Source organism: Tupaia chinensis, unplaced genomic scaffold, assembly GCF_000334495.1.
Source record: "Tupaia chinensis unplaced genomic scaffold, TupChi_1.0 Scaffold143823_1, whole genome shotgun sequence".
Classification (NCBI taxonomy): domain Eukaryota; kingdom Metazoa; phylum Chordata; class Mammalia; order Scandentia; family Tupaiidae; genus Tupaia; species Tupaia belangeri.
Window position 1 is genome coordinate 772,926 of NW_006203673.1, and position 10,859 is coordinate 783,784.

At 56.7% G+C, this 10,859-nt stretch overlaps 1 protein-coding gene across 1 annotated transcript in view; it reads left to right on the forward strand.

The window, feature by feature from the left end:
- The window catches only part of D2HGDH (D-2-hydroxyglutarate dehydrogenase), a gene marked incomplete in the record, with an annotated part of 28,835 nt that overhangs the window by 1,906 nt on the left and 16,070 nt on the right, over window positions 1-10,859 (forward strand). The window contains 5 exon segments of the mRNA XM_014582816.2: window positions 37-160; window positions 1,704-1,761; window positions 2,774-2,913; window positions 6,379-6,572; window positions 7,412-7,580. Of these exon segments, the coding sequence (XP_014438302.2) occupies window positions 37-160; window positions 1,704-1,761; window positions 2,774-2,913; window positions 6,379-6,572; window positions 7,412-7,580 (685 nt within the window).

Consider the following 10,859-nt stretch of genomic DNA (forward strand, 5'->3'; position numbering starts at 1 on the left):
GGGCGGCGGCCCTGCAGGCCCTCCCCCGGGCGGCGCCTGCCGTTCTCCACGGTGTCGGAGGAAGACTTGGCGGCTTTCCAGGGCATCGTCCCTGGCAGGGTCATCACAGACCCAGAGGAGCTGGACCCTTCTAACGTGGACTGGCTGAGGTCGGTCCGAGGTGAGTCTGGTCCCTGCGCCTCCTGAGGGTAGCCTAGGTGACCACAGCCCCAGGCAGGAAGCAAGAAGGCTGTGCCCTGGTGGTGGCTTCGGTTCCGCTGACCCCAGTGGCTTACACCCCACGGGGGAAGCCACCTCCCAGTGGTGCGTGCCTGTGTGTGCAGACCCACCTGAGTGGGGTCCTGTGGCCCTTCCTCACCCTGACAGTGACCTCAGGCTGGGCGCTCCAACCACAGGCGTCTGTTCTCAGGCGGTGCCCACTCGGCGGAAAGGGCGCCAGAGAAGACACTCCCTATGCCAGCCTCAGCCCCCCTGTTCCTGGTGGGCGCCTTCTGCCCACCAGGCGACATCAGTGCTCCCTGCCTTCTTCCACCAGAGCGTGAGGGAGAGAAGGAGCAGGTACCCCCTCCCCGTCTCCATCTCATTGGCATTTCGGACACGCATGAACTCGCTCAGTGTGTTTTCCAGGCACTGGGCTGGGTTCGAGCTGTGGTCAGCCATGTGGGGCCTGGCCCCCTCGGCCACTTGGCTGTGGTGCTGGCCCACCGTTCTCCTCAAGCTAGGGTGTCGTCTGGAGTAGAAAACCTGTCCAATCTGTCCTTGCTGCAGCTGGATGGCTCGCTGGGCCAGGCCTGTGGTGCGAGGAAACTCACTGGGTGCAGCCAGAGGAGAGACCGGGAGTGGGTGGAAGGGTGTTTCAGGAGCAGGAGCGGCCAGTGCGAAGCCTCTGAGCAGGGCCTCCTGGCCTGCACAGGGAGCCTGGGGCAGCCGGGCAGCTGGGGGTGTCTGGCTAGCCCGCCTGTGGGGAGGAGGGTTCCGAGGCCCAAGTGTGGAAGCTGAGGCTGGGGAGGAGCCCTCCTGTGGGCATGGGGTGTGGTCAGATTTGAGTGGGTTGGGAAGGGAGTCCCTGGGTTTTGCTGGACAATGGATGGAGTGGGTGAGGGCAGAGTGGGAGGGGAGCGGGAAGCGTGGTGGCCGGGTGCACCGGCTGACCAGCACGGAGGGCTCCCCCCGGCCACAGCTGGGCGTCAGATAAAGGCACGGGGACCTGCTGAGGCGTTCGGCTGGCTCGGGCAAGCCCACTGACCACAGTGACAGCCTGTGTCCCTAAGGCCACAGAAGGGCTCCACAGGGACGTCAGCTGGCCAGGGTGAGCCTGTGGGCAGGCTAGGAGGTCACCGCTTGGCGGCCATGTGGAGACTGGCCCAGGCAGGGCCGGTGGTACGTGTGAAGTGAGCAGGTGGCAGAACTGCGGCAGGGCGGCTCGTGGCCTGAGTGCTCTGCAGGACATCGGCAGTTCCAGAAGAAGGCGCAGGAGCTGTGGCGGGGCCAGGCCCTCCAGAGGGTGCCAGCCAGCTGCAGCGCTGGCCCGGGGACATGGGCCAGGGTCAGACTCATTTGGCTTGGCGGGCGTGTTCCAGCCTGCTCCTGTGCTCGTGTTTCCGGCTGCCTGGTGGCCGGGCGCGTCCTTGCCGGGATGGGAGTGTGCTGTGAAGAGCATCTTCCAGGGTCTTCCACCATCTCACCTGGCCCCTCTGTTGCAGGCAGTAGCAGGGTGCTGCTGCGGCCCCGGACGTCTGAGGAGGTGTCGCGCATCCTCAGGTAACAACCCCCATGCATCTTGTCTTGTTTGGCTGTCGGGAGTCTGCCCCGAGTTGCCGGCTACGGGCTGATGTGAAGGGTGCGAAGCTGCAGAGGTGGGGCTGGGAGGTAGGGGGAGGGCCTGGCGCTGCCTGGTTTCGGTGCTCAGGCACGTCCACATGGGTCACCCGGCAGCATGAGCTGCGTGGAGCGGTCAGGGAAGGAAGGGATGTCCTTATACAGTGCACTCTCCCTGACCCACTTGACCACGGTAGCGTGGGCGACAAGACGCCATGGAAACTGGGACGTGGCTGCTCCGCGGACACAGTGCTAACTCATGTGCCCTCAGGCCCTGCTGCACACCAATGATAAACCCACACTCAGTGCGGGTGGTGTGGTTTCTTCTGTACCCTGCCACGCCTCCTGTCTCGCCACTGAGTGTGCAGGGCTCCACCCCGCTGTGGCTCACCCACCTGTTGGCTGCAGGTGGCACTTGAGGGCCGTGCAGGGCACTTAGCCACGCCCATCTCTGGGCTCTGCCGTCTGATGCACACAGTTGTCTCGGGAGGGGCACCTGCCTTGTCCAGTGGCCTTTGCAAAGATGGGGCTGGCCAGGGAGGAGGTGCCCTGGCTCTTGGGGACCGATCCACTGTCTGGGGATGGTGGTGGCTGAGGCGAGAGCACCGTCAGGACAAAGGGGATGGGTGAGGCGCAACAGTTGTGACCAAGCTCGGAGGGCTCTGTCCTTAGTGGCAAGGGCCCTCAGGACTTAGGGATGGCTCCTGTGTGCTCCCCATGGTGCGAGGAAGATGGCAGGGCCTGTCGCCCAGTCCGAGAGGGCATCTCATCACCAGAGCCCTGAATGCCAGGCCAGGAGGCCCCACTGGGCCTGTGGATAGAAGCTGGCCTAGCTGGGACGTGTGGTGGAAGAGAGGGCATCGGGATTGGGAGCCAAGGGTGTCCTGCAGTGTGTCCCCTGGGGTTGATGTGGAACAGGGACAGTCCCTGACACCCCCTCCCATGCTCGTCCTAGGCACTGCCATGCAAGAAACCTGGCCGTGACCCCTCAGGGTGGCAACACAGGCATGGTGGGGGGCAGTGTCCCCGTCTTTGACGAGATCATCCTCTCCACCGTTCTCATGAACCAGGTCATCAGCTTCCATGGCGTGTCCGGTGAGCCCACACGGGTTGGTTGGACTGGCCCCTTCTCAACAGCCCCAGGACTGTGCCAGGGAACATGGCTGGGAGGGAGTTGTAGCTACCACCTGCTGCACGGCCAACGGCCACTTGCATTGCTGCCCAGGCCAAGCTCAAGCCTCGCTTCAGCCTTTTCTGGCTGCGACCAGGCTGGGGTGCAGGTGCAGGGGTGGCTGGCATGAAGGGCCTGGCATGGCGGGCCAGCTACACCTGGTCTGGCTCCTGTGCATGAGGCACCGAGCAGCCCCCGGCCCTCCCTGGGTGGGCAGTGCCCTTGACAGCTGTCCACTGAGAGCCTTTGCAAATAGCACTCTTCTCTGCCCCTGAGTGTGAGAGAGTAGGTGAGTGTGAGCACATGTGTGAGCACGTGAGAACAGGTGAGTGCGCCAGTAGGCGAATGAGCATGGGCGAGCGTGAGTGTGAGCACGTGAGGTGAGTGAGTGTGAGAGTAGTTGAGTTAGTGTGAATGAGTATGTGAGAACAGGTGAGTGTGAGAGTGAGCGTGAGAGAACATCTGAGAGCAGATGAGTGTGTGAGCATGAGTGGCTTTGAGTGTGAGAAGGTGGAAGTATGAGCATGTGTGAGAGGATGAGAACATGCATGTCAGTGAGTGTGAGAGCGTGATTGTGAGTGAATGAGTGTGAGTGGGAAAGTGTGGAGAGCAGTTCTTAAAATAACAAAGTAAAAATAAATTGCACTAACTATAATCTTACAAACTGTGTTACTAATTATAATTTCGGCCAAAATATATTAACGTTACGCCATCCCTCATACGTGGCAGTGCCAGTGACAACTTCTGGCCCATGGTACAATAATGCTGGACTTCAAGTGTTACATAAAATTCATAGTCAATTAGCTAGACGCAAAAAGAATTTTTTTTTTCTTTTTTTGAAGAGGTTTTTGCTATAGGGCGTGCACTCACGAGAGACAGAGACAGAGAGACAGACAGAAAGCTAGAAATCACCCCCCGGGGAAATGGCCACATCACAATCCCTTCTCCATTCTCCTCTCGGGATCTTGGACACACATGCACATGTGCCCGGTGTGAGTTTAAGCCACCAGGTCTGGGACTCGAACTGTGGTTGACTACATAGGAGTCCAGCGACATAGCCATTACACCAATTGCTGGTCCTGACACAAAAAATTTTGAAAAGCAGTCATTTTTGGAGTTCTTGCTGCAGTCACTTTAATTGCCTTCCTAACAACTGTTAGGTTTGATTTGGGAGCGGCGGCGAAGTCAGGGTGGCAGAGACGAAAATACGAGTCAGGCTTTGGGGTTTAATAAAACCAATATACTTAATTCTGCAAAAGCTCTCAGGTGAGTTCCCTCGGTCTGGTCAGAGGCCCAGGGAGTCACGCCCAGGGTGGGTGCCGCTTGTTCTTAAAGGGCCGTTGTAGTCACCACGGGTCCTTGTCTGGCCAATGAAGTTCGCTGTTCATGCTCAACTTTGGCGGGTGCGCCAAATGCTGAAGGGCAGGAAAGCTCGTTGGTGACGGTGGGCCAGATGCGGAAAACAGGAAAGTTCTGCCGGCGGGAATGTTTCCGCCATGCTTATTTTCCCTTCCCCCGGACCTTACAGCAACGTCCACAGTCGTGTTAAATCAGCAGACTCACACTGCCACTTTGTCAACACTCTCGCTCGTAACACTTCTCATATAATAGACACTCAATTAAATGTTCATAAACTTATTACTGTCCATTTGCAAAAACAAAACTACAGTAGGGGCCAGCAGTTAGCGTAATGGCTATGTCGCTGGACTCCCATGTAGTGGACCGCGGTTCAAGTCCTGGACCCGGTGGCTTTAACTCATGCTGGGTGCATGTGCGTGCATGCCCAAGATCCCGAGAGGAGAATAGAGAAGGGATTGTGGCTTGTCCATCCCCCCTGGGGGATAATTTCTCACTTTCTGTCTCTCTGTCTCTCTCTGTCTTTCAGCCCTACAGCAAAAACCAAAACCAAAAACTTAAAACAGTAGACAGCTTAAGAAAACAAGTGTTGAAAATACAGTTACAAAGTCATTTTGAAATGTCATGCATTATTTCAGTATATCTGTGTGACTCCTTTACCATATATTAACACATTAAAACTAAACTATTATTTGGGGCTGGCAAGTGGCTTGGTTAAGGGGGCTGGACTCCCACATGGCCGACTGCAGTTCAAGTCCCGGACCTGGCGGCTTGCTTGTTCTTTCTCTCTCTCTCTTTCTCACATTCTATCCCTCTCTGCTCAAATTGAAGTAAATAAGTGAATGAATAAATAAAGTTAATTAAAATAATTTAAAAAACCCTTTGCATTTCCTTCCACATTAAAAACTAAACTAAACTTCTATTCAAAATCATCTTATAAAGTATAGTCTTTTAATAATATTTCTGTAAATATAAGAAATCTTCATAAACAAATCATAAATTTACAAAATAGTTTTGTACTTCCTTTTAATCCTTCTAATTTAGCCTCTAATATCTTAAATCAACTTAAAAACACTAATCCTCTTAACATGCTTCGTCACTCCCCATAGTATTTCTTAAAAATAATTGTCAGTAATCTTGCTTACGTTTATTTTTCTACTAGTCTACAAAATCACTCAACAAAAACTCCATGCAACAGCTGTCCAGCTCCACAGACTCAAATTAGAAAAAGAAAAGGGGGGATCTGTGGAGAGGAGCCATTCTGAAAACACGTGATGAGAACACGTGGCCTGTAGACACATGCAGAGCACGCGCTTCCTCAGCTACTCCTGCAGGGCTAAGGGAAACCTCTCCGTGGAGAGCAGGACCTGCCTGCTGCCATGGCTGTCTTCCTGTTGTTGATACCCTAACCCCAGTACTGCCCAGTATCAGGCTAAAGGAAGTCACGGCGTTTCTCAGACTGTCCCCCAAAAAGATCAGAGGAGTTACGTGGCCCAGTCGTTTCCACATCCTCAGACGATGTACATCCAAAAACAGCTGGCTTCGCACTCCGATTTCTCCTCCTCTCTCTTCACATTCCACTTCCTTCTTCCCATTTTCCCCTTCCCCCATTTTCTGCCCTTTGAAAGAATAAACCTGAGGCTGGTTCTGGTCGCAACTTCTCCATCAGAGAAGCTGTGCCCACCCGATCCTCGCTTTTCTAAACTTGTGTGTCTGTGTGTGTTTGTTATTGCGTCTATTTCTAATCCACAGCCTTCCCCACTCAGAAACGTGTTCACCCGAGCAGGTCCAGGCAGGAGAGCACGAGTGTGAGTGAGCGTCATCGTGAGAGTGAGTGTGAGCGTGGAAGAGGTGCCTCGTCTATGCAGTCGTCAGGTCTGATGCATGTCCTGGGGTGCAGTGGGCCCGGATGTGCCTGGCCTGGCCCAGCCCCGGGGGCATTGTCGGCTCGTGGCTGTAGGCTGGGGGCCTTCCGGCAGCCTGGCTGGGAGTGTCCTGCACCCTGGAAGCCACAGCCGCCGTGTGCCCTGCAGGGGTCCTAGTCTGCCAGGCGGGGTGCGTCCTGGAAGAGCTGAGCCAGCACGTGGAGCAGCGTGGCTTCATCATGCCGCTGGATTTGGGCGCCAAGGGCAGCTGCCACATCGGGGGGAACGTGGCCACCAATGCAGGCGGTCTGCGGTTCCTGCGGTACGGCTCACTGCGTGGGACCGTCCTGGGCCTAGAAGTGGTGAGCGGGCGCCCTGGCCCCAGTCTGGGGCTGCTCCCTTGGCCTGGGTGGTGGTGCAGCGTGTGGACCACATCCTGGGCCGGAGATCTCTGTTCCCACGGAGACAGCTCTGTAAGGCGCACCCCTGCCTTCTCACCAGCTGGAGCCTCTCTCCTGGCCAGCCTCTGGGGCAAAGTGAAAACCTAGGTCAGAGGGGGTGGGGGAACCATGCTGGTTGCCCCATCCTACCCCATGGGTCCCCTCTCCCGGGCCCAGCAGCCACTCCCTCACCGTCCCTGACCTCATGAGTCCCCTGACCCGGACTTCCTGTTCTGTCTGCAAAAGGATTAGCAGGTTCTCAGTGGCTGTTTCCTGGCAGCCACTGGTCACCTTAGGCCAAGTCACACACTCACACAGGCCAGCTGTGTCAGCGAGACCTGGAGAACTTACTGGGTCAGGCAGGCCTGCCCACAGGGGCCACATATCTTGTGCAGGTTCCAGAGGCAGGGCCCAGGCAGTGTGGCTTTCCACTGTCCTCCCCACTCCCCCCAGGTACCCTTGCCCTGGACCTGGCCTTATGTGAGCTGCTTGCAGTGAGCCCTGGGTGTGGTGGTGGCATTGGGGTTGGTGGGAAACACCTGGCCAGGAGGACATCTCTAGTTGGGAGGAGGCGTGAGGCTCCCCATGGCCCTGCATCCTCACCCAAGCGGTGGGAAGGCCATGATGGGCTGGGTGCCCAGGCCTCCGGGGTGGGTCACATGCCCTGAGCACCGTGTGGTGGGCGGATGGTGCAGGGGTGGGGCTGGGGACGCCTGCGAGGGCCCTGGACACTGCTACGCCATTGCGTCTCTGTCTGCCAGGTGCTGGCGGACGGCACTGTGCTGGACTGCCTGACCTCCCTGCGGAAGGACAACACAGGCTACGACCTCAAGCAGCTGTTCATTGGGTCCGAGGGCACTCTGGGGGTCATCACTGCCGTGTCCCTCCTTTGTCCGCCCAGGCCCTTGGCCGTGAACGTAGCTCTCCTGGGTAAGTGTCTGCTGCTCCCTTCTCTGGTCAGGGCTACAGGGTAGCATGACAAGGGAGACGTGGGGTGAGGGGACCTGGGGAGGTGGGACTGGAGTGGCCTGCTGGGGCGCCAGAGCCCACTGCTTTTGGCTTCTCTGTGCCCAGTGGGACTGGACTCCAGGGCTGGGCAGCAGGGCTCAGGGCACAGGCCCACAGTCAGATGCCCTCCTAACTGGTCAGACTGTAGCAAACCCCGCCTTTGGTGACGGATGCCACAGGTCGCCATCCTGCCCCAGCCCTTCAGTGACAGGACCACGGGTGTGGGTGGCCTGTTGGGGTGCACGGGGATATGGACCCAGCCTCCCTGCCACGTGGCGTGGCTGCTGTGAGTGGCGCCCACCTATATCACCACATGGGACCATAATTACGGTTTGTTTTTAATAATGTGGTTTATTTTAAGCCTGGATTTGAGGGACCAGGCCTAGAGAGGAGGCAGACTGTGCCTTTTGAGGGTGATCAGTGTGACCAGAGGTGTTTTTATTTGACTTTGAGAGCAAGAGACTGAGTTTGGATTTTTTTTTTTTTAAATTGGTCTGGGCTAAAAGATGGGACTCATGGAAGGGCTGTAGGTTGTAGGTGGGTTTTACGGGTTTTAGGTGATTGGAAAAGGAAGTGCTGACAGAAAGGACGGGGCTTTAGCAGGGTAAGGAGGCCTGGCACACGTCCCAGTACCGTCAGGAACGGGCGTGGGCCGGGCCCTGTTCCCGGTGGCTTGATGGCCTGTTAATGTTGGTGACAGTGACGCAGGGCAATCGACCACTTGCAAGACACGGGTCCTTGGCCCATGCTCAGGAAGAATTAGAGTCACACAGAGTGGGTACAGCAAAGAGGGCATTTATTAAAGAAGGGGAAGAGCTCCCGAGAGGGGAGGCCCTGGGGATGAGTTGCCCCGTGATTATGGATTTTCGGATTTTAGAACTCTCTCTCTCTCTCTCTCTCTCTTTTTTTTTTTGTTAAGGCTTTTGCCATGTGGCGTGTGAGCTCACAGGAGAGAGAGAGAAAGGGAAAGCTGGCACTGGTGCTGCAGAGTCAGCCATGTGGGTCCAGCTGCTTTAGCTCCAGGCCGCCTGCTGCCCTGCGGCCATCTTCTTCACGCTTTCTTTCTGGCTGGCATCAGACTCTCCATTCGAGGTCTCTACTGCTTCCTCTCCATCTGCTCCCTCTCTTCATGTGTCTGGAAATACACGTATTTTCCCCTTTGGGGGACGGAGAGATGCAGAGGGCTGGAGAGAATAGGCAGGTCTGGCAGGGCCCTGCTGTGTTGTGGCCCTCCTGCCCCAGCCTCCCTCAGGTGGGCAGGCAGCCCGACCAGACCTCCCACGCAGCTTCTGGCCCCCAGTGGCGGTGCTGCCCCTGTGCTCTGCGGCAGGCAGTACCTCCATTCCTTGTCCTTTGTCCTCAAGGACGTGTGCTGTGGGTGCATCAGGGCTGGCATCCACGTGCCCGCTCCCTGCTGCTGCTGGGTGGGCGTCTTCCCCACCCCACCAACGGGCTTCCCCTCCCTCCGGTCTAACAGGGCTCCCCGTGGTCACGTGGGGGTGCACGCCCGTCTCGCCCCAGTGCTGTCCTTAAACCCGCGGCCCAACCTCTCCCTGTTCTCGGTCCTTGCCTGACGGATGCCACAGGTCTCCCCACATGGTGACTCCAGCCTGACCTGTGTCTCCCCTTCGCTTTCTGCTGTTCCAACCCTCTGCGCGTGTTCCCTTCCAGTCCACCCCGTCCCCTTCTGTGTTTAATAAGCAGCCACAGCCACAGAGGATCCCCACCTGGGCTGTGGAGTTTAATATTGGTTTAAAGTTTATTTACTTCCTCCATGAGGGAAAAAAACAGAGAGAGAACGGGAAGGTGAGAAATCACTCCCCAGAAGTTGGTCACATTGCAGTCTCACCATTCCACTCTGGGGTTTTGGGCATGCATGCACATGCACATGGCGTGATTTTTAAAGCTGCCTGGTCCAGGACTCAAACTGTGGTCAGCTATGTGGGAGTCCAGTGCCTGAAGCCATGCTGCCTACTGGCCTGTGTTTTAAATATAGTTTTTTTTTTTTCCCTTTTTTTGGAGAGCTTTTTGCTATAGGGTGCGTGCGCTCGCCAGACAGACAGAGAGAGACAAAGAGATAGAAAGCGAGAAATCACCCCCCGGGGGGATGGCCACGCTGCAATCCCTTCTCTATTCTTCTCTCGGGATCTTGGGCATGCATGCACACGTGCCCGGCGTGAGTTTTAAGCCACCAGGTCTGGGACGTGAACCGCGGTTGACTACGTGGGAGTCCAGTGACATAGCCATTATGCTAACTGCTGGTCCCAATTATAGTCTTTATGTCTGTAAGTTTTTTCCTTTCAAGTTTGCAGTACCACTGTCCTTTTTTCTTTTTCTTTTTCTTTTTTTTTTTTTACTTTTATAGTCTGCTAAAGGATGTGTGTGTGAACTGGGGACTAGAGAGGGCAGGGAATCAGCCCAGAGGAGACGGCCACACGGCAGTCCCTTCTCTATTCTGCTCTTGGGGTTTGGGGCAGGCACACACGGCCGATTTGTTTCCCAAGTCACTGGGCCCTGGACTCGAACCGCACGGTTAGCCTCGTGGGGTCCCCCTGGCTTGACCTCCATGCCACCTGCTGGCCCTGCGGTGTCCCTTTCCATAGTTTCCTGCTCCTTCTAGGTATTGCCAGAGAGTGTAAAAGAGACCAAGAGCCCCCCAGGAAGGCACAGTTGTGCTGTAACCTTTTCCTCCATCTCTTAACCCTCCAGGATTCTGAGCGTGCACACTCACACACCTGGGGGTTCCGGCCACAGGAGACCGGCTCCCTGCACACAGTGCTGAGCTGCTCTGCTGTGGGGCCGGCCCTGCAGTGTTCCGTAGCCGGGCAGCTCGCCTTCCCCCTCGGCCGTGTCTGCTGGCTCTTGCACGTGGTGCTTTCCCATGTGTGTGGCCATCTGGGCGCATGCAGCTGTTGTCATGGGGTTCCCAGAGGCAGGACCAAGGTGCCTTTCTCCAAAGAAAGCTTGTGTTTGGCTTGCTGGGTGGCTCTGGTCCTTCTACTCGGGGAAAAAACCCAGTCATGTTCTCAGGCTTGAGGTTTGGGACCACCCAGCAGCCGAAGCCAGGCAGCAAGCCAGTGTGAGGCTGCTCTGTGGGCAGGTCAATCAGGAGATCTTTGTCCTCCCGTTTTCCCCCTCTGTTCTTTTCAGCACCTTCTTGGGGTTTGGGTGGGCAGTGGCTGGCCCCCCCCGGCTCGGGGG